We start from the raw sequence: 24226 nt of genomic DNA, 5'->3' as shown, positions 1-24226 counted from the left end.
CCAAAGGCCCCACCTCCAAAAGGATCATATTAGGACTTAAACATATAAATTTTGGGGGGGAAGGAATACAATTCAGTCCCAAATATTCACTCTTTTGCAATCATTGTGGTGAGAACTGAAAATAAAGTCAATAGTCAACAAACTGAAGAATTTGGTAGTATCAATATATTCTGTTTTACAGAGAATAAAGCTGAGGACAATCGATATAAAGGAGAAAACTGAGACTATAACGTGTAGTGTCTTATCCCTAAGGTCATATGGATGAATAACATTGAAATTAAAATTCAAACCCAGATAGGAAATCTGATTCCAAAGCCTACACTATTAACTATTATGGACTTTGTATCTTTTATTCATTTAAGAGTTGAGAAAGTGGAACACAAATTACTGCCTTGTAGAATATGAGATATATATATATATGTGTGTGTGTGTGTGTGTGTGTGTGTGTGACTGTTGTGATGTGTTTTCGATAGCTAATGGGAGGTAGTTTTATAGATAATTTAAGGGGTAATTTGCCTGACAGAGTTAAATATGAATTAGAAAGGTGAAATATCACTGTTATTTGAAAGTTTCTTATTAGAAAATAATAAAGCTGAAGGGAAGGGAAGGGAGGAAAAACAAGGCAGACATTTTAAGCATGTTTGTTCATTCCACCCTATATATGGATGGTTGACTAGACTACAGCATGACAGTAAAGTCCAGAAAATATATGATAAATATTATGTGTGCGTGAGTTGTGAGATTATATGATGTAGTAATTGATTATTTCAAAAGAATATCAATTGAGACAAAAATAATTACATAGTAGCTTCTTTCCCTTGTGCTTCAATGCATTACAGACATAAGAATCAGGGTAATTTACTAAAAACATTATTATAAGGGAGCTAGAGAATGTGGCCCAAGTACACCCTCTCGGGTGTAGCTTGATTTAAGGGTGAAAGTTATATGAACTGAAGCAGAGAACAGGCTTCAGAGATAGTGAGAATCTCAAAAATTGTATTCAACTTCGTAATTGTCCATATATATATATATTCTGGAGAGGAGATCCATAGCTTTCATTAATTCTCAAACGATTTATATTAAAAATATTCTTATTTCAACTTTGTTTTCAAATTACAGTTCAGCTGAGTATACAATCAAACTTGATAGTTACTTTCCTTTTGTAATCTAAGGAGAATATTTTATTCTCTTCTGGCTTCCGTTGTTACTGTTTTGAAGTCTGCTGTTAGTTGTCATTTTTTTAATAAATAGTACAGGTCTTAATGTGGATTTCTGTATTTGTTCTGCTTGGGGTTCAGTTTGATTTCTGAATCTGAAAATCCCTATCTTTCATCAGCTGTGGAAAATATTATATCATTACCTTCTTGAATATTCTCTTCACCCATTCTCTCTATTCCTTTATTCTGAAAATCTAAGTAACATGCTAAACTTGTTATTTGAAAGCTTAGAATACCATCTCTCCTTACATATATTTTATTATGTTTCATTCTTTTATTATGATATTCAGCTCTGTCTACTAGCTCACTAATTCTTTGTTCACTTATGTTTAATCTGCCATTCAACCTCTTATTAAGTTTTTAATTCAATGTTCACATTTTAGGTTACACAATTTCTATTAGTTCATTGGCTTGTTTCAGCAGAATCTCACTCAGAGTGGCTTATTTACTAGTATATTTTATGGCTTTAGGTTGTGATCTCTTATTTTGCTCATCTTCTTTACTGGGAATCCTGCAAGGCCTTAGGTTTGGGTGTATTCTTCCACAGAAGATATCTGTTTGCCTCTGGAAGTTACCCTGGAACATTACAAAGCTGGAAGCACCAGAGCACCCTAAATTAATTTCTTGATTTGGGGTATTCTATGAGAGTACTATGAGAGCAGGTTTATAGTTACTGATTGTGATTGTCAAACAAATATTTATCTACCCACCTCACCCCGCCCAATCAAACTAGGATTTGGTTCAAGGCCAAGCCAGACAAACTGTAGTTGCCAGTAGTCTTGTGTGTGTGTATGTGTGTGTTTTCTAGCTCACACTTTTAGTTTCATCCAAGAACTCAGACGTTCCTTGCTCCATGCAGGAGCCCCATCCTCAAATCTCTCTCATATCTTCTTTCCCCAGTGATGATATTCAACATCAGTCTGTGTGAAAGCTCTCAGTTATCTGAGTACCAGTGATGTCTTCAACAGGACTGCAGAATTGATAGAAATGCAGTTCCATGGCTACTCCTCTAGTTTTGTATCTCCCCGTCCACTTCATTTTTGATAGTTTAGAGTTTGCCTTTCTTTTCTGTGAGATAATATGTACATTTAAACAGATTTTTGAAAATGATGTGTATAATCTGTAATTGTACTTAGAAAACTTGTTTCTCTGACTGTGTAAGTAACCCTATGCTGAAACTCTGAAGATATATTTTAAGGCACTCATTTTTTTTTTTTTTTTTTTTGCGGTATATGGGCCTCTCACTGTTGTGGCCTCTCCCGTTGCAGAGCACAGGCTCCGGACGCACAGGCCCAACGGCCATGGCTCACGGGCCCAGCCGCTCCGCGGCATGTGGGATTTTCCCAGACCGGGGCACGAACCCGTGTCCCCTGCATCGGCAGGCGGACTCTCAACCACTGCGCCACCAGGGAAGCCCAAGGCACTCATATATTTTTAAATAGTGAAAAAAAATGCTAATTTTGTGTATTTGTTTTATAGTTTCTGCTAATCATTCATTTTAAACTTTAAGAGCTCTTTAAAACATAATTATACTCATTGCCTTTGAGGCATTTGTTAAGAGATAGATTTAGGTTTATCTATGAAAAGACACGTGCATATGGTCATGAACGTTTCAGCTACTACTTTTTTTTTTTTTGACCTCAGAGTGGCTTTATGTTTTTCTAATTTATGTTAGTTTAGTGGATCTTTAGTTCCTTTTCCTTGTTCATAAATATCTGTAATTCATTATATACTATTCATGTATCTGCTTCTAATTGCTGATATCATGACATATAAATAAATATCAGTTCTCACTTGATTGTAATGTAATTCAGCAGGAAAATTTTAGCATCATAATTTTCCTGTTAGTAGATTCTGATTCTAAATGACTCACTAATTAATTTCCTATGAATTACACTTGCTCACTCCGTACCTGGTCCTAGGCTTAGGGGTGAGTTGAAGCCTAGACCTATTATTATATTCTTCTCCAAGATTTAGCTGAAGCCTTACTGATCATCCCAATCACTGATGTGACACAAAACTAATTTTCAAAACATAGAGAATTGTGAATAAATCAGATATCAAAGACTTAAACTATTCAAATTTAGAATGTGAGTCATTCTGACATTTAATTTTGAGTGAAAATCATGTATACAGGTGTAGCACTGTTTGGCTGGGAGGGCTACATGACATTCATTACCGTATCATTTAACATTTTGTAAGTGTGTTCTATACACCTCATTGGGCACAAATGAAGAGAAAATAATAGTCTTACAAAACAGCTACTCATTTTTCAGTCTTCAAACTCAAAATGAAAAATTAATATTTTAAAATATCAAGTTCTTTTTAACAGAACATGAAACAGTTCTCTCAAATAGCATAATCTCTTTCTTTTGATTTGTGAAATGTTTAGCCATCTAGAATCACACATAGAAGTCCTTCCATGTCTACCAAAATTATTAAATGTTCTGCTTTATTTGGGTCTAAGCTTATAGTAGAATTTCCCTTTGTTCCTGAAAATAAGGGAGATAACCTTTATTTGAAAATAAGAGCATTATCTAAATAAAATTCCATTTAAACTTTTATTGTTCCAAATTCTTGCCATTTTCACTAATCAAGGAATGTAGTTATTGATTACAATTTGGAAATAAATACACAGTTGGATTTTTTAGTCCTGTCATTGTGTAGTTCCACTGAACCTTCAATGTGGCTTTGCAGGATGCAATTTCAGTGTGTATATTTAAATTTTAGATGTACTTTTAACATTATAGTATTTAGTTTGTAAACACTATAGTTAAAATTATGAGCATGCTTCATTATTACATATAATTCCAAACTTTTTATCCAGGATTTAATTTTAGCAAAGGATCTGTTTAATTAAAATTTGAAAGAAAAAAAAATCAATTTATATGGTAGAGAAAGCCATTTTCATTTTTTTAAGAAAATTAGTATTCAATAAGCATCTTTTCCAAGATTGTTTTGAAGTGTGTGTTTGGATTTTTACAATACATGCCTGTGTCTGATAGATCATCAAATTGATTTTGAATAGAAGTTTAAATTGAAATAGATTGAAGATTAGCGCTACTCTACTATATATTTTTTTCATTTTAACATTTATATTTTTCAATTTTTCTGTCAATTTTAAAATTTCTAAATCTTTCATTTTCTGATCATTTCATATTTCATGAGTACTATATATTCTCTCTCTGATAATTGTAATTATAGTCTGTTTTCAAAGTTGCTTCTGCTCCCTAATTTTTTTCCTAGACTTATTTTGTTGTTATTATTGTTATTGATTTTATTCTCTGTCATTCATATTGGAAACTTTTCTCAAATATTTGGTGATCCTTGTCTGGATGTGTATACCTCAAAGTGAGAAAAAAACACCACTAAGCTCTGTTTGCCAGGGCAGGGCTTCTCAAGCTTTGTGATCAGATGGGTTTATGATTCTCCATCAACAAAGGTCTGTGAAATGTCAGCTGTTTGTAGATATCTTTTTTTTAGGATTTTTAGTTATTATCTACATATTTGACTACTGGAGCTTTGCAGAAAAGCAGTTTATGTTAGATGGTATCCCACAAATTTTTGCCAGCTCATCAGCTCCAAACTCCCTCATATTTATAACCCCATAGTCTAAGCTTCCTTGGTTCATTTTATCTAGATAATAAACATTTCATCTTCTGTTGAGAGAGAGGAACTCATCTTCCCTTAAATGTGAGACAAGAATGTGAAAGTACAATTGTTCAAATGTTTGGTGATCATCCATTTCTTTGTTCCCATGTTTTGGACTTGAAATTTCTGAGACTTTCCAGAGTTCTATAGGTCTAATCAGTTTACCTCCACTTGCCATCTCATCTTTATATACAGATATTTATTGTTTTGTGTAATGTTTTTTACATTTGGGCTTTTTCAAGTTTTAAAGCACAGACAATATTATTTTTAAATTAATTCATTAATATATTGATGGCTATAATATTGACAATACCCCTTTAGAAAAATGAGCATATCAATGTTTCTTACTGAGTAATGATTAGTACGTATAATAAGCTAAATTTTAAAGCTTTATTTTTTTAAAGCTTTATTTTTAAAGCTTTATTCTGTGGCTAGTGAGGAAAAAATATCACAGTTATCTTGGAAACTGGCTAGTGCCATATGCATATTCAGAGGAAATTTTGAATATAAACTTAAACTTCAAAACTTGACAGTTTTTCTCAACAAGAACCAGAATAACAAAGGCCATTCGCTATGGACACAGTGTAAGGTTGCATATATTGTATCATATACAACTACAAGAAGAGCTATTTACATTTATTATGAGGTCAGTATTATTCAATATGGCAGCTCTGACTATTGGTAGATATTTCTTCATTGCATAAAAGAACCTATTAGAATCCATAAAGTAATTTGATCCAACCAGTTCTATAATGGGACACATGTTATTTGATATCCACCTAAAATTTTATTGTTTAAAACCCCACTAGTTATGCAATAGATTTCAGGTTATTCAATAGCTCCTGGATTCTTCATTGGTACTTGAGGAACATGTATATGTACAGTGCTACATCTCTAAATGGAGTACATAATATTGAAAGAGGTCTTATTTCTATTAATGGTCAATTAATTTTTTAACAAAAAATATACAGGATTGGGCTTCTTTTAATCTGAATTACAAAATTCAAAAAGAAAGTAATTGTTAATGGAAACATTTTGTTAAAGTTATTTCCTATAAAATTTCTTCCTTGATCATTGTTGAGTATGAAACATTTTGCTTCTGTTGGTATTTAAAAAGAAGGCCAGTGATTATTTAAAATATAGATTAGGGCTTCCCTGGTGGTGCAGTGGTTGAGAGTCCACCTGCCGATGCAGGGGACGCAGGTTCGTGCCCCCGTACGGGAAGATCCCACATGCCGCGGTGTGGCTGGGCCGTTGAGCCATGGCTGCTGAGCCTGCGCGTCCGGAGCCTGTGCTCTGCAACAGGAGAGGCCACAACAGTGAGAGGCCCACATACCGCAAATAAAATAAAATAAAATAAAATATAGAGTAAAAATAATGAGAATGAGCATCAAACTTTAACTAAAGTAAGCCCATACAAATATTTCTTCACATGCACTTTGCCATATTATGATGTTTTCTAAGTTGTGACTTTCCTAAATTTATGGGGAATTTTCTATGTTGTGTATGGTGCCACTAAAAATAAAGAAATAATCGATATGTCTTTATGTTACTTAAAAAACTTCCTTTTTAAATTTTTTTGGAAATGCACCTCAGAAGATATCACTGCATATAACATGATGATAATTTTAGGTCTTTTCTGTCTCCCCTCCTTTCAAACCACACACACAGAGTGGTTTATTTTAACTATAAAAATGAATTTTCTTTTTTTTATTTTTCTCTTATCTTTGTGTTTTTTTTCTTTTATGGGTGTTCTCAAAACACATATTGCTATACATTTTCTTTTGTGATTTATTAGCAGATATCTTTCATAAACAATGGTTAAAGAATTCATATGATCCAATGACATGAATCTGTGATAGCTACTTCATGTAATATATCATTTCTCAACAAACTTCTTTGCCTACCACTTGTAATGAAATGGGTCTAAAAGGGTGTTCTGGTTTGTTTGCTTGTTTTCTGTTTTTTGTGGGTTTTTAAAAATTATCTTGTAGTTTCCCAATAGCTAAAAGATATTTTAACATCATTTCAAGTTACACTTTAAGATTTTTATTCCATGTTTGAATCCATGTTACTTATAGTTGCCTGAGTGAAACTGGATTTCCCTCCACATGTCATACTATTCAGTTTCACAAGTTTAGAAATAATTTAAAATAATCATTACTTAGTGTTAGATCTAAGCTGCTACAGATTTTTAAAACTTAATAAGCTCCAATGATTTTTTAAGATTCCTTACAATAAATATTTTTTTTATGATTATACAATTTCCAACATAAATATGCCTAAATAAAAATGGCTATCATTTCTAAGTGGCTATATTTCACATGGTGAAAGGCAAAAGAGAAATTGATTGCAAAAATTATCTGTCTATGTTAAACACAAGTGCAATAAGCTCTTATGAATTGCAAAAAAAAGGAAGAAAAATGTAATCCACAGTCATTTCATATTTTACACTTCTGCACAATAGGCAAAAGTGACTGGTAAATGTCTCTCTTCTAAAGTGAAAGGCTTAAGAATCAGAACTATTAATAATCAGATTGTTTAATCTGATTTGCTCTGAATTCTCATTATTGCATCTTGCTGTAAATATAATGTGCTCCTGTGAACTAAAGGAAAAATCACTGAGTTTTATCCAGCTTATAGTGATGAGAATTTATGAAGATCATCAGCACGGATTTACATTGTTCATTCAGATGAGAATCCAGGAATACAGGAATAAGTAAAATATTCCAAGAAAGAGGTTGTGCCCTCTAAAAGCTTAGGTTAAATCTTGAAATGTATATACAGAGTTATCATTTTTATTAGTTTATAGTTTTTATTTTTATATGTAATTAATGTCTTTGAGAAGAGAGAATACATTTTCCTCATGTTCAGGTTTATGAGGACTTTTTAGATTCCTTGCTTACAAGTGATTTTCTGTACTCTGGTTTTACAAGCTGGGATACACGTGTGGGACAATACAAAGATTTAACTTTAAGATAGAGAATCCAAGCTTTGCATTTCTTGGCTGGTTGATCTTCTGAGCCTCCATTTATTTATCTATGAAATGTAGAGTACACCCAAACTGGCCAAGTCTAAGTATTCAATGACACACCATCAAATGGGAAGTGAATGGTGGACTTTTTGCACTGGCAAAAAGTTTTACTTGGAGAAGTAAAGTGTGATTTAATTATTCAGCAACACAAGAAGAGACTCAATAAATTAGTGATAAAGGATAACAACTGTAGATTTAGCAAGTGTCCCTTATTGGATCATTTTTTTCCTTTTTTTTAACATCTTTATTGGAGTATAATTGCCTTACAATGTTGAGTTAGTTTCTGCTGTATAACAAAGTGAATCAGCTATATGTATACATATATCCCCATATCCCTTCCTTCTTGTGTCTCCCTCCTACCCGCCCTATCCCACCCCTCTAGGTGGACACAAAGGACTGGGCTGATCTCCCTGTGCTATGCAGCTGCGTCCAACTAGCTACTTATTTTACATTTGGTAGTGTATATATGTCAATGCTACTCTCTCACTTCATCCCAGCTTACCCTTCCCCTCCCTGTGTCCTCAAGTCCATACTCTATGTCAGCATCTTTATTCCTGCCCTGCCCCTAGGTTCTTCAGAACCATATATTTTTTTATAGATTCCATATATATGTGTTAGCATATGGTATTTGTTTTTTCTCTTTCTGACTTACTTCACTCTGTATGACAGTCTCTAGATCCATCCACGTCTCAACAAATGACCCAATTTCATTCATTTTTATGGCTGAGTAATATTCCACTATATATACGTGTCACATCTTCTTTATCCATTCATCTGTTGATGGACACCTAGGTGGATTCCATGTCCTGGCTATTGTAAATAGTGCTGCAATGAACAATGTGGTACATGACTGTTTTTGAATAGTGGTTTTCTCAGGGTATATGCCTAGTACTTGTATTACTGGGTCATAAGGTAGTCCTATTTTTAAATTTTTAAGGAAGGTCCAGACTGTTCTCCATAGTGGCTGTATCAATTTACATTCCCACCAACAGTGCAAGAGAGTTCCTTTTTCTCTACACCCTCTTCAGCATTTATTCTTGGTAGATTTTTTGACGATGGCCATTCTGACCAGTGTGAGTTGATACATCATTGTAGTATTGATTTGCATCTCTGTAATGATTAGTGATGAACATCCTTTCATGTTTGTTGGCAATCTGTATATCTTCTTTGGAGAAATGTCTATTTAAGTCTTCTGCCCATTTTTGGATTGTTTTTTTTTGTTTTTTTGATATTGAGCTGCTTGTATATTTTTGGAGATTAATCCTTTGCCAGTTGCTTCAATTGAAAATATTTTCTCCCACTCTAAGGGTTGTCTTTTGTCTTATTTATGGTTTTCTTTGCTGGTCAAAGGCTTTTAAGTTTCATTAGGTCCCATTTGTTTATTTTTGTTTTTATTTCCATTTCTCTAGGAGGTGGGTCAAAAAAGATCTTGCTGTGATTTACGTCATAGAGTGTGCTGCCTATGTTTCCCTCTAAGAGATTTATAGTGTCTGTCCTTACATTTAGGTCTTTAATCCATTTTGAGTTTATTTTTTGTGTATGATGTTAGGAAGTGTTCTAATTTCATTGTTATACATGTAGCTGTCCAGTTTTCCCAGCACCATTTGTTGAAGGGGCTGTCTTTTCTCCATTGTATATTCTTGCCTCCTTTATCAGAGATAAGGTGACCATATGTGTGTGGGTTTATCTCTGGGCTTTAAATCCTGTTCCATTGATCTATATTTCTGTTTTTTTTTTTTTTTTTTTTTTTTTTTTTTCCAGTACCATACAATCTTGATTACTGTAGCTTTGTAGTATAGTCTGAAGTCAGGGAGCCTGATTCCTCAAGCTCCACTTTTCTTTCTCAAGATTGCTTTAGCTATTTGGGGTCTTTTGTGTTTCCATACAAATTGTGAAATTCTTTGTTCTAATTCTGTGAAAAATGACATTGGTAGTTTGATAGGGATTTCATTCAATCTGTAGATTGCTTTGGGTAGTATAGTCATTTTCAAAATGTTGATTCTTCCAATCCCATAACATGGTATATTTCTCCATCTGTTTGTATCATTTTAAATTTCTTTTATCAGTGTTGTATAGTTTTCTGCATACAAGTCTTTTGTCTCCTTAGGTAGGTTTATTCCTAGGAATTTTATTGTTTCTGTTGCAATGGTAAATGGGAGTGATTCCTTAATTTCTCCTTCAGATTTTTCACCATTAGTGTATAGGAATGCAGGAGATTTCTGTGCATTAATTTTGTATCTTGCTACTTTACCAAATTCATTGATTATCTCTAGTGGTTTTCTGGTAGCATCTTTAGGATTCTCTGTGTATAGTACCATGTTATCTGCAAAGAGTGACAGTTATACTTCTTCTTTTCCAATTTGGATTCCTTTGATTTCTTTTTCTTCTCTGGTTGCTGTGGCTAAAACTTCCAAAACTATGTTGAATAACAGTAGTGAGAGTGAGCAACCTTGTCTTGTTCCTGATCTTAGAGGAAATTGTTTAAGTTTTTCACCACTGAGAATGATGTTGGCTGTGGGTTTGTCATACATGGCCTTAATTATGTTGAAGTAGGTTCCCTCTATGACTACTTTCTGGAGAGATTTTATCATAAATGGGTGTTAAATTTTGTCAAAAGCTTTTTCAGCATGTATTGAGATTACCATATTGTTTTTATCCTTCAGTTTCTTAATATGGTGTTTCACATTGATTGATGTGTGTATATTGAAGAATCCCTCTTCTCCTAGGATAAACCCCACTTGATCATAGTGTATGATCCTTTTAATATGCTGTTGGATTCTGTCTGCTAGTATTTTGTTGAGGATTTTTACATCTATGTTCATCAGTGATATTGGCCTGTTGTTTTCTTTTTTTGTGACATCTTTATATGGTTTTGGTATCAGGGTGATACCAAACTCTTCAAAATTCTTCTATATTTTGAAGAGTTTGAGAAGGATAGGCGTTAGCTCTCCTCTAGAAGTTTGATATAATTCGCTTTTGAAGCCATCTGTTCCTGGACTTCTGTTTGTTGCAAGATTTTTCTTCACAGTTTGAATTTCAGTGCTTGTGATTGGTTTGTTAATATTTTCTATTTCTTCCTGGTCCAGTCTTGGAAGGTTGTGCTTTTCTAAGAATTTGTCCACTTTTTCTAGGTTGTCCATTTTATTGGCATATAGTTGCTTGTAGTAATCTCTCATGATCCTTTGTATTTCTGCAGTGTCAGTTGTTCCTTCTCCTTTTTCATTTCTAATTCTGTTGATTTGAATCTTCTCCCTTTTTTTCTTGATGAGTCCGGCTAATGGTTTATCAATTTTATTTATCTTCTCCAAGAATCAGCTTTCAGTTTTATTCATCTTTGCTATCATTTCCTTCATTTCTTTTTCATTTATTTCTGATCTGAACTTTATGTTTTCTTTCCTTCTGCTAACTTTAGGTTTTTTTGTTCTTCTTTCTCTAATTGCTTTATGTGTAAGATTAGATTGTTTATTTGAGATGTTTCCTGTTTCTTGAGGTAGGTATGTGTTGCTCTAAACTTCCCTCTTAGAACTGCTTTTGCTGCATTCCAGTGAGAGGACTAGGTTTTGGGTTGTGTGTTTTTGTTGTCATTTGTTTCTAAATAGTTATTTATTTCCTCTTTGATTTCGTCAGTGAGCTCTTTGTTATTCAGTAGTGTATTGTTTAGCCTCTATGTGTTTGTATTTTTTACAGTCTTTTTTTCCTGTAATTGATATCTAGTCTTATATCATTGTGGTTGGAAAAGATACTTGATATGATTTCAATCTTCTTAAATTTACCACGGCTTGATTTGTGACCCAAGATATAATCTATCCTGGAGAATGTTCCATGAGCACTCGAGAAGAAAGTGTATTCTGGTGTTTGTGGATGGAATGTCCTATAAATATCAATTAAGTCCATTTGTCTAATGTGTCATTTTAAGCTTGTGTTTTCTTGTTTATTTTCATTTTGGATGATCTGTCCATTGGTGAAAGTGGGGTGTTAAAGTCCCCTACTATGATTGTGTTACTGTCAATTTCCCCTTTTATGGCTGTTAGCATTTGACTTATGTATTGAGGTGTTCCTATGTTGGGTGCATAAATATTTACAATTGTTATATCTTCTTCTTGGATTGATACCTTGATCATTATGTAATGTCCTTCTTTGTCTCTTATAATAGTCTTTATTTTAAAGTTTATTTTGTCTGATATGACAATTGCTACTCCAACTTTCTTTTGACTTCCATTTACATGGAATATCTTTTTCCATCCTCTCACTTTCAGTCTGTATGTGTCCCTAGGTCTGAAGTGAGTCTCTTGTAGACAGCATATATACAGGCCTTGTTTCTGTATCCATTCTGCCCATCTATGTCTTTTGGTTGGATCATTTAATCCATTTACATTAAAGGTAATTATCAATGTGCATGTTCCTATTAAAATAAAATTAAAAATAAGAGAGCAACCAAACCAATAAACAAATCCACCAGTAATAACAAGCTCTGAAAACTAAACTAAGATAAACATAAAAAATCAGAAACAAATCAGTCCAGACAGCAAACCCCAAGTCTACAGTTGCTCCCAAAGTCCACCACCTCAATTTTGGGATGATTCATTGGTCTATTCAGGTATTCTGCAGATGCAGGATACAGCAAGTTGATTGTGGGATTTAATCCACTGCTCCTGAGGCTGCAAGGAGAAATTTCCATTTCTCTTCTTTGTTTGCACAGCTACTGGTGTTCAGCTTTGGTTTTGGTCCTGCCTCTGCATGCAGGCTGCCCTCAGGCATCTGTTCTCCACCCAGACAGGAGGGGGTAAAGCAGTGGCTGATTAGGGGGCTCTGGCTCACTCAGGCCAGTGGTAGGGAGGGGTACTGAATGCGGCATGAGCTTACACGGCAGAGGCCGGCATGACGTTGCACCAGCCTGAGGCACGCTGTGTGTTGTCCCGGGGAAGTTGTCCCTGGATCACGGGACCCTGACAGGGGTGAGCTGCACAGGCTTCCAGGGGTGGGGGTGTGTGGATAGTGACCAGTGCTTGCACATAGGATTCTTGGTGGCAGTGGCAGCAGCTTTAGCATTTCATGCCCATCTCTGGGGTCTGAGCTGATAGCTCCAGCTCACGCCCATCTCTGGAGCTCCTTAAGATGGTGCTCTGCCTTTTGTGGGCAGACAAGGTAGGAATCCCCTCTCCTTGTGCACCCCAAAACCATGGTCTCTTGACTCTTAGGCAGGTCCAGAATTTTTTCTGGACTGCCTCCAGGCTAGCTGTGGTGCACTAACCCCCTCAGGCTGTCTTCACATAGGCAACCCCAGTCCTCTCCCTTGGGTCTGACCTCTGAAGCCTAAGCCTCAGCTCCCAGCACCCACCCACCTCGGCGGCTGAGCAGACAAGCCTCTCAGGCTGGTGAGTGCTGGTCAGCACTGATCCTCCTTCTAGGAATCTTTCTGCTTTGCCCTCTGCACCCCTGTTGCTACGTTCTCCTCCATGGCTCCAAAGCCTTCCCCAATGCCACCCCCCATCTCCACCAGTTAAGGGGCTTCCTAGTGTGTGGAAACTTTTCCTCCTTCCCAGCTCCCTCTCAGAGGTGCAGGTCCTGTCCCTATTCTTTTGTCTCTGTTTTGTCTTTTATCTTTTGCCCTACCCACATATGTGGGGAGTTCCTTGCCTTTTGGGAAGTCGGAGGTCTTCTGTCAGCATTCAGTAGGTGTTCTGTAGGAGTTGTTCCACATGTAGATGTATTTCTGTTGAGGAAGGTGATCTCCATGTCTTACTCCTCTGCCATCCTGAAGATCCCCCCCAAATCAGTTTTTCAAATGACCTTTTGTTTAGCATATATTTTTATGTCAATTCAAAAACTCTTTATTGACTTCTCATTCTGCATTTGAAATATCTAGGCTTTGTGAGGATTGGAGATAACATATATGATATGTATGATGTGTGTTCTGTTCATAAGATACTTACAATAAAATCTTCTCACAGTGGAACATTCAAATACAAAAATAGGGGGCACAATCAATAACAGAAAAATATTTATAAATATCATTAAGAGGTTAAATAACTAAAATGAAGCTTAGAGTTTTTATAGCCATGGTACGGAGAGGAGTATTTAATTACAAAAGCTTAACTTATGCTCCCTGACCAAAAAAAAAAAAAAAAAAAAAAAAGTTTATAACATAAAAAAGAATGTTGTTCATATAGACATTTTGAGAAATTAGCATATTTGTGAGTGAAAAATAATATTCTGTTTACTTTTAATCATCAAGAGATTTCATGAGTATTTTATAAAAACCTATTGTTTTAGATTATAGAAGAAAATTTTTTGTAATTATATATCTCTCATATTTTACATACTAAGTGGATCTTTAAAAAAATCAATTGCACTCCCCTTAGATGAATAATTTATCTTTGATAAGAAATATTATATTTTAAATTTAAAAAGTATGATTAGTTTATGAAAATAATTTTGATGGACCTTTTCTCTTTTCAAATCAAGGTTTTTATAAAGAGAGTATATTTCAAGAAGAAGCCATTTAATTTCAAGGGACAACAAGTACTTCTGTGTAAAATCTTGCATCAGTTAAAACTAAATATTAAATGACCATATTGTTTTTATGCATAGTTTATACTCTGATGAAAAAGAACATAAATAGAAATATAGTAAAGAAATAATTATGAAGATTCAGAAATGATGAGCTGTGATTTTAAAATAGTGTCATTAATACATTGAATAAAAGCCCCACACAAACAGCACATAATCATCTGGTTAATTTTTCTTTCTACTGTTCATCAAAATATATATTCATATGAATTATTTATTACAAAAATATATCCACAAATGTTATTTATATTATAATATATATTTATACAAGTTCTATATTATGATCCATAAAAGTCTCCAAGGTACTTTTAAAAAGGTGAGATCGTATTCTTTTGCAACTAATGGAATCTTGAAACACAGTATAATTTGTAAAAAAATAAAAATTTATATTTTCAAAAATAAATGAAAATACAATTGAACTGAGATGATTATTTACATAAACTGCTTAAGAAAACTTAAAGACACTTTTCATTAATAATGAAACTATCCCTGAAGTCATTCTTATGTATGTAAAGAATAACTGGAGTCAAAGTATTAAAAAATTCTACATTAGCAGTAAAAAGGTAAAAATTTACTTTTATTTTTTTAATGCCTATTGCAAACTTCTGCAGAAAGGAGTCAGAATTCTCTCCCTCAAAAAGAAAGCGTTTTTTTATCTCGTTTTAATTGTTTAGAGAACAAAAGCTGAATCTCAGTTGAGAAACTTCGGTGATTTCATTATGTTTTCAGATTTATCTAAGGAGATTAACAACAAGTGTAATTTCGAATGATCACTTCTATCCTAGACAAGCTTTGTGATTTCCCATAGCTATCTGACATGTTTCACAGTTCTTGACAACCTGAACAGTTTCGTTTTAGGTGGATGATACAGCAGTTCTACATCGAGGGAGTCCTTATCTCCCTACATTGAATGACAGGAAAAATGCATGGAGACATCTGGTGTTTAAGAGAGTTAAGAAAACATGGCTAAATTTAATCTCACTTTAGACCTTTGCTCAGCATAATTAGTTTGTAAATATGTAACTTATTTTGTTCCAAGAGTTGTAAATATTCTGTAGCCTCTGCTTCTCTTGACAGCCAAATGGAGGAATGTACAATTCATTATCTGATCAAACTAAACTTATTTTGTTCAACTTCTTTTAATAAAGTTTGATTCCCTTCTTAAAGAGAGAATACAACTTCAGATTTTTCTCTAGTAATATAATTTCCATACTTGTAAAAATAAAGTTTAAAAAGTTCCTATTTCCCTTTCATTTGCCAGTTAAAATGTTATTGTTTTTATGCATTTCAGTATTTTGCTGTACTTTTTACATTTATAGCCAGGTGACAAAATGGCCATTTATGAAACTTAATTATATTTAAATCAAACAGAAACATTATATTAGTGAGGGAAATTAGCTTTTTAATAGAACCTGTCCCTGTTGCCATGTCAAAGAAAAATTCATTATTGTTTATAATTTTCAGAAGAATTGCAGTATGGTTTCCAAATCATGCTGACTGAATATAACTGTGAAAGACCTTAATGTACGCCATTTGTCCTTAGAGAACTTTTAATGGTTTGTAATCTAGACCTACTTTCACCTAATTTTTGAGTTTGAATTTCTAATAAATTGTAGAGAAAGAACCCATTCCCACACCTTAGTTTGTGGTTCTGTTGTTCTATTGTATGGACACATTTGGGAAAAGAACGTCTTTAATTAACTAACTTCATAATTTGAGGTGCTCTATTATAGAGTACACAGAATTTGTGTTTCAATTGGTGGTTTGCTTTCAAGCCCTACCTTGTGTATTCAGAAACCCTATGTTTGGTAATATGCCAGTAAATTATGGATGATTTCATGTATACATCCTCTCATTAAAGAAAGGCAAGTCAAATTACAGACGTAGGCTTTGCCTCCCCTGAATATTTTCCTTTCCCTCTCTTTAAATTAGTCCCAATTTATAGAGTTCTTTCTATTTCACACAGTAATCTTTATGTTCACACAATGTTAATAAGCCTCATAATAAGGGTTATTGTACCAAAACCTTTAGAGTCAGAACTCAAAAACAGACTGATTTCTTGTATATCACTTTGTAAAACTGGCATTAATGGGCTTATTTCCACACCTCTCCCCTATCATTTGGAAGGTCCTCTATAAGGCCTCCCTCATCCACTTTACGTTTCAGTGTTTTAGCCCAATGTTGTAATAACGGCTCAGTCATCATTTTGCCCTCTTTTCTCCTCTCCTCGGCAAACTGCCCTAATGTGAAACTCAGTCAGTAAAGAGGAGACTCTTGACACAGAACAGAAAAATAAAAGGAAACATGGGGAAAATCAGTTCTGACTTTATCAGAACGCAATTAAAGAAATAGGTTTCCCCTTGGCAGAGGTAGAGGGACACCCAAAACCCACAATTCCTATGAAATGCTAGAGAAAGAGGAATGCTGGCAATCCAAGCCAGAAAGAGGTTTTACTAGGATCACTCAGATAATTCAAGTAAAATATGGAGTTGCTTTGCTTTGTGTTTGTGTGTGTGTGTGTTGTTTTAATTGTTTAATCCAAGTAATTTCCTCAATTTTCCCTGATTTGATCTGCTCTGATACTTTGATAGCTCTATTGTTATGCATTTTTAACCTAAAAGGATGAAGAGTCTGATCTCCACACTTCTGATGAAATGAAGAATTTTATTTACAATTAAAATTGTGTGATTTAAATTCTGTTGTTTTTCTTGTTTGATTACATAAAGACAAACAATTGAATCTAAGCATTACCAGTTCCACACAGCTGAGTTACCGTCTATCTCATGATATTAAAACGATGGTAGCAGCTGCATCTTTACATCATAGAGTATGGAGAGGCATGTCACATACCAAAGTTATCTGTAGCAGTAAAAGCATCTGTGGCAAACTCTCATATATTCTTGTGTATCCTACTCTCTGTATAGATTATCTGTGTAAATGTTAAGATTTATAAGTATCACTAAGACTATTTTGCCTGTAAGCATAAAATATTTTTCCATTAAACAGAAAGTTAAAGATGAATAAATTTTAGATGATCCATTATTTTGTATCATTTCACAGTCTGTAGATAATATCCCCACTTGCATAAATAATTGATATACAGGGGTGATTATTTCATGAATCACAATTTTTTATCTATACCTTCTTTCAACTTATTTTTATACTTTGCTTCTATTACATTTAATAAAAGTGTCTTTTTAGAAGTTGAGAGACCACCTCAGTCCTAAGACTTGGTTGAATCTCAGTCAGTGGTGGAATCTGGCCCAGAGCCACATGACTTCTTTCATGAGTCTAAAGTCTGCATCACTAAGTATCTTATTACAAAGGTTATTGCAGTCTGGTTACTTCCTGTTGGAGTCTCTCATATGTCCATGCTACATCAAGTCATTCTTCATTAGGGTAAAGAAGAGGATAATCAGATACAAACTACTCCATTACAGTATTTATTGTCCAATGGCCCAAGCATTTTTATTACAAGTCCTGAAGAATAAACACAATTTCATAAGGCATTAATTTCTGCAGGTCTAGCTCACTTTGACTTTAAATTTGCTATATTTATTAACTGATTAAATGATAAAATATGATGAATTTTTTAACTCTTGAATTCCTTCGTATGCTGACCTTGAGCAGAAGCTTTCTCTCGTAAGGTCAATAGGATTCCAACTTCTTAGCATTTTAGCTGCCTAACTCTTAGTTTGATTCCCTCTCCCTTTCCATAATCTTCATGACCAGCGTCATCTGTCCACTAACGGTTTCTCCATTGTAGTCGTCTTCTTTTCTTGGGCTGATATTATGTATTTCACTGACTCCAGGACAACTGGGTTTGGATTTCCTGAAAAAGCTCACAGGTTGTTAGCTTGTCAGAACTAATTGAATTCAAGTCTTAATTTTCTGATTTACCTTGCAGCTTCTAATCAGTTGTATTTCCCTGCCAATCCGTTTTTCCCCAGTTGGCCTCCTTAACTTTGACACCATGTGTTTTCATCTGAGGCTTGACAAGGTCATGCACTCTCAAAAGCAAGTTCAGTTTTCTTACAAGGTATAGAAACTGAGAAATACAAACATAAATTTCACTAATTGGAAATGTATCCTTTCTAATGATTTTGAAACATCTATACTAGATTAAATAAGGTCTGGTTGATATCTGAACCATATTTTTGCCATTAATATTTATCTGGTATATATGATAATATTAGGGAAAAGAAGGGAGCACAAGGAAGTATCAAAACAAATTAATTAAGTGTTTTCATTCAACATAAAATGAAAAATGTTATTTAGTGGATATATATTAATTATTAGAAACATGTTAATAAATTATATTGGAATTTTATTGACTGTGTATAGTCTTCAGTCATTGTTCATGTTAATCAATAGTCCTACAAACATGATCCTGATTACTTATGGTTTAGTCTTTTATTTTATGATTGATTATGTCTTCTATTATGAACTGATCATCTGACTTTAAGTTATTATGTAAGCCAGACATAACTTCCTTTTGATTGTTCATCAAGGCATTGCCATTTCCACTAGTTAATTTTTGCCCTTTTTAGCAAAAACAGTAAGGATAGAAGCAACTATGAAATTTTGTTAGCTCCACCAAAGGAATTTTAAAGATGTAAAATTTTGAAATCTGCAATTGTATTTAAAACTTTCTGGCAAATTAAAGGGGCTGACACTCCCAAGGGATGTTTCTAATAAACTTTTATATCCCTGTACTTTTTCAGATTCTTTCTTCTCCTTTGTGTCATGTTGAATCCAGGCTTGTTATGGTATATAATTGAGAAGAAATTCAGAGAGAAAATACAAGAGATGACAAGCTCCAAGCTAGTGTTAAAAATAATTTAATTTGATTTGAGATTATTGAACAAATGATCCACTATTACAGTAGTCAACTTAGTGACACTTCTTTGATGTGACTCAAACACCTTATACTGGAGGCCAGACTTCTAGATATTGAATTCTATATCTCCATTAACTTCTGTAGAAATCATCTATTTTGAGTAGGCAAAGTATTTGAGAATGCATGCTGTAAAGATGTTTTATTTAAATCCTTTTTTAAATTGAATATTAAAAAGACAAAAGAAAATATTTTACTTTCTACCTTGTGAGTTGTAAGTATCACAAAAGGAGCTACTAATTTTCTTCTTTGAAAGTTACTGCATGTGGGTAGAGAGCTAAAATAGAGATGAAGAAGAAGATTGTTCACAAATCATTGTCTTCTTATGTGTATTCCTTATTTTTTTCAGGTATTTAGTGGAAAGATTTACAGTGATATTGTTCACTCAGCTTTGTAATAATTTGATTTGTTTTACTTATTAAAATGCATTAATCATAGGCATATTTTTTTTTCTTTTAGCAATTGTTGTTTTGAGCAACCTGGAACCAAATACAACTTATGAAATCAGAGTTGCAGCTGTAAATGGAAAAGGACAAGGAGACTACAGTAAAATAGAAATTTTCCAAACATTGCCAGTTCGTAAGTAATCTTCTCTGTTTTGCTCTTTGTTGCTGTGCTCTTCACTTGCAAATTTAAGTGGAATTTTAAAATGCAGGGGGACATTTCAACACTTTGAGGAAGTGAATTATGCCCTTGGTTTCTGAAGATGGTGGCATCTCAGATTTATAAAAAGTAACATTGTGCTGGAGCAAGGGAAAAAGAAAAGTGCACTGCAATATATACAGTAAAATTGCTCTCAGGAAATTGTCCAATCAGGAAGGTATCTTACTTATTCAGTCTGATTAATTAAATTGTAGTGCTCAGACTATATTCTGTGAGAGAGTAGAAAAGTATCTATGTAACATCTTTAATGTTCTAGTCTTTTGCTGAAGCATGACCATTGCCTTTATTCCATGAATTACATAGACCCTAAGTGTGAGAAAAAGGTATACTAAATTAATCCACTGCAGTGGTGACTGCAGAAGAATAACTATTGCAGCCTCCTTCTTGTTACTATACTTTTTGGAGTGAAGTCAACTGCATTTACATGAAGTTAGACTTAAAACATTATAGATTTCCTTTATGTTGAATAAATTGTTTAAAAATGTGAGAAAACTTGAGTGTGACTAAACAAACGCCGTATAATCTATACATAACCCTGTCTATCATATACTTACATTAGGGTAGGCAAATTGACAGCAATAGTTATCTTATCCTAATTTGTGACCAGTTCTTTTCTGTTGGTTATCGAAAAATGTCAGATGTGTTTTCTTGTCTCCGTTCCTGATGCCAGTGTCTTTTTCAGTTCCTCTTTATTATTATCACCAGGACGACTGCAAGTACATCTTGACTCCTAATCCTACATTCAGACTAAAATGATTCTAGAACGACTTTGCCTTATTTAAATGGAGATCTATCCCTTCTCTGCTTATGGTCCTCAGCAGCACCACCCTTCATAGTTTTTTCTCATATTCTCTTATTGAATTAGTTTAAGACATTATTGTAATGTTTTGTGGAGCAGTTTTAATTCATTTATTGAAAATACATTATGTTGCTTGTAAATCATGTCATGTCATAATACCTTCACACGAATTTAATGAACTTTAATGAACAATCACTGTATAATTTCTCCACTTACCTTATTTCTATATGGTTGTACTATATATACAAGGCTATTTTACTATTTACTTGCATGCCAACACTTTCAATTGTCATATTTCTTTAATGATTTGCCTTTTCTAAAATAAAATACTCACTTGCTTAAGTTTATAAACACTGTATTGGAAATAAAGGTAATCTGCTGAGAAAAACCCCAGATTCTCTAGTTTGGGAGGCATGTCATCCTCTCCACTATATTCTGCTTAGTTTGTCTGTCATTTGGCATTCCTCTGAGTAGCCCAGGTACTACAGTTTTCTGAAACTTTGCAAATTAAATCATGTCCACTAAAAGTTTCTTAGTGTTATCTTATCATATCCATATCCATAAGGAATTGGAGTAAACAGAGGCAAAGTATGCCAGTGCATGCCCAAGGACATCACATAAGTGACACAGGACAGAGAATTCCCATTCCAAGTTGCCAAGCAGTGATGGCATCCTTCATATAGAAAATTCTTCCACTTCAGTAGATCCCTGTTCATATTAAAAATATTACAAATATCTTTATTATAAGACCATCTCCATATGAATAATAACTCTAAAAGGAAGTATTTTCATGAAACTAGAATTTAAAAAAAAAGAAAAAGACAGATTTGTAACCCGCCTATGGATTGGATACTACAAAATTTCTTTGTTAAAATCTGCATCTAGCTAAAAACTGTTTATTAAAGCAAATAACTAATTGCTAAGCTATTGTATTTCCTGGTAGGTATATATTTTATATAGTTTGATGACAATATATTTATATTCATAAATATTTACAAAATGTTTACAAACTATTTATATTAGAAAAAATGAGAGTAGACTATTAATACAAGAAATAAAGTTGTACACTTGTGTAATGTAATGAGTTCTATTCTCAGAGCATTTGCAATATAAACTTTATATTTAATTCTGAGTTTTCACAATTTTGGCATGATACTTCCAGATTTATGAATGTTTCTATTTCTTGGATGGGTAAAAAGAGGATCAGAGTTTATATCACACAAAGGGCAAGTAGAAAGTGATAAACCCAGGATAACATCATACATTTTGATTACATGACAGTGTTTTTTTACTTAAAATTCAGGTTCTCTACATATATGAGGTCTGTGCAAATATTAAGAATGTTGTATTGCATATATAGGTGAACCAAGTCCTCCATCGATACATGGACAACCAAGCAGTGGGAAGAGCTTTAAACTCAGTATCACCAAACAGGATGATGGAGGGGCCCCTATTTTGGAATACATCGTGAAATATAGAAGTGTAAGTACCCTGTTTATTATCATTTTGCACAGTGTTTTCAAGTTGCATTAAATTTGCATTGAATTTATAGATATATCAGAAGTGAATGCATATTAGGTAACAACAATGATAACGTGTTTTCATAGGAATTCAAATGTTAATTTTCCATTGCCGAAATTCATCATTATATGATGTAGAATGTTTGCTTGTTTGTTTGTTTTTTTGTAAAATCTTAGTGTACATAATCAAAATAATGCTATGGTTTTCATCTTGTGATTTCTAAACTTAGTAACATTTCAGCAATGAGATATCATTTTCCCTGTTTTTCTGACAAGGTTAGCAGGATATTTCACCTTCCACTCTGCTTGATTTTGGTAACTTCAAGCTAAGCTATCTTCTCAACTTTAGTTACTGTAGGTAGGATAAACAAATCACATCTCAAATTTACTTTATTATTCATTTTCATGAATTATTAAATTATTATTAACTCAAAATACATTTATTGGGCCTCCCTGGTGGCGCAGTGGTTAAGAGTCCGCCTGCCGATGCAGGGGATACTGGTTCGTGCCCCGGTCTGGGAGGATCCCATATGCCACGGAGCGGCTGGGCCCGTGAGCCATGGCCGCTGGGCCTGTGCATCCGGAGCCTGTGCTCCGCAACGGGAGAGGCCACAACAGTGAGAGGCCCGCATACCGCAAAAAGAAAAAAAAAAAAAATACATTTATTATTTAATAAGGATTTTACAATATAAATCACCTTAATCAACATTTTAAAAAGAATGGCCACATTTAACTTGAGAAAGAGGGAATAGATTTCTTCAAGTTTAATTAGCACTAATATGGGACTTTGGACAGCTCAAAGCTGCCTTGGGACTTGTCTTCTATGCAGGGGATTAAGGGTGTCCTCTAGTTGCAGAGTGATGAAGGAAGTCACCTGATAGATTTTGCCTTCATCTGAAAATGACTTCAAAGTCCACTAGAAGTGATTTCTGTTAACAACTTTGCCATAAGAACCAGTGAGTATTTGTGTCTACTATGGAATATGTTAAAAGTGGAAGACAATTTTAATTAAAATTTGTAAGGTTTATTTACTAATGATTATGATTATCTCCATAATACTTTGTCAGTTCTATTTATTTTAATTTTGTTTCGTTTTCCATCCTTTCAAAATTCACTTTAATATGTTTAATAAATTCCCTTAAATTTGTTTCTGTGACAAAATTATGTGCAGCTATCATTTTTAATTCACATATACCTTTTTGTATTCCAACACTTACTCATTTCTTGCAATTTTTGAAATGTAACACTGAATTTAAAATTTTTTCTGGCTTCTAGTTGGCATGATTACTTTTTTGTGTTTGTTTGTTTTATAGTGTCAGTGTAATGGTGGCCTCACAAAACAGATTGAAAAATATTCCTCATTTTTTTTCTCCACATCAGGCAAACCTTGGAAATTTAGGTGATCATTTTATTTTTAATTTATTTTTTTCCCTTCTGTTTTACTAATGTTTATGATTAGGCCCATAATGTCTCAATTTCATATTTATGTTTATTGAACACCTATTAATACTTTCCAAGTTTGTTATATTTTAGAAAATAGTGTAATTGCTCCTTAATGAATTTTAACTATTTTCCCACAAATCCACAATTTTCTAAATTATAATGTTGCTGCTTTTAAACACAAACATCTAAATATTTTCATTTTTTAAAAATAATTTTTATTGGAGTATGGTTGCTTTACAATGTTGTGTTAGCTTCTACTGCACAACAAAATGAGTCAGCCATACACATACAGATATCCCCTCCCTTTTGGACTTCTCTGCCATTTAGGTTACCACAGTGCATTAGGTAGAGTTCCCTGTGCTGTACAATATGTTTCCATCAGTTGTCTATTTTATACGTAGTATCCAAACATCTCAATTCTGAGGGATAGTA

General features: G+C 33.7%; 1 protein-coding gene across 1 annotated transcript in view; it reads left to right on the top strand.

The window, feature by feature from the left end:
* The window catches only part of NCAM2 (neural cell adhesion molecule 2), a 225875-nt gene that overhangs the window by 147644 nt on the left and 54005 nt on the right, over positions 1 to 24226 (top strand). Inside the window, 2 exon segments of the mRNA XM_060098789.1 lie at positions 19829 to 19948; positions 22192 to 22313. Of these exon segments, the coding sequence (XP_059954772.1) occupies positions 19829 to 19948; positions 22192 to 22313 (242 nt within the window).

This window comes from Mesoplodon densirostris, chromosome 5, assembly GCF_025265405.1.
Source record: "Mesoplodon densirostris isolate mMesDen1 chromosome 5, mMesDen1 primary haplotype, whole genome shotgun sequence".
Taxonomy (NCBI): Eukaryota; Metazoa; Chordata; class Mammalia; order Artiodactyla; family Ziphiidae; genus Mesoplodon; species Mesoplodon densirostris.
The sequence above is the reverse complement of the archived record's forward strand: the minus strand, read 5'-3'. Positions and strand labels throughout refer to the sequence as shown.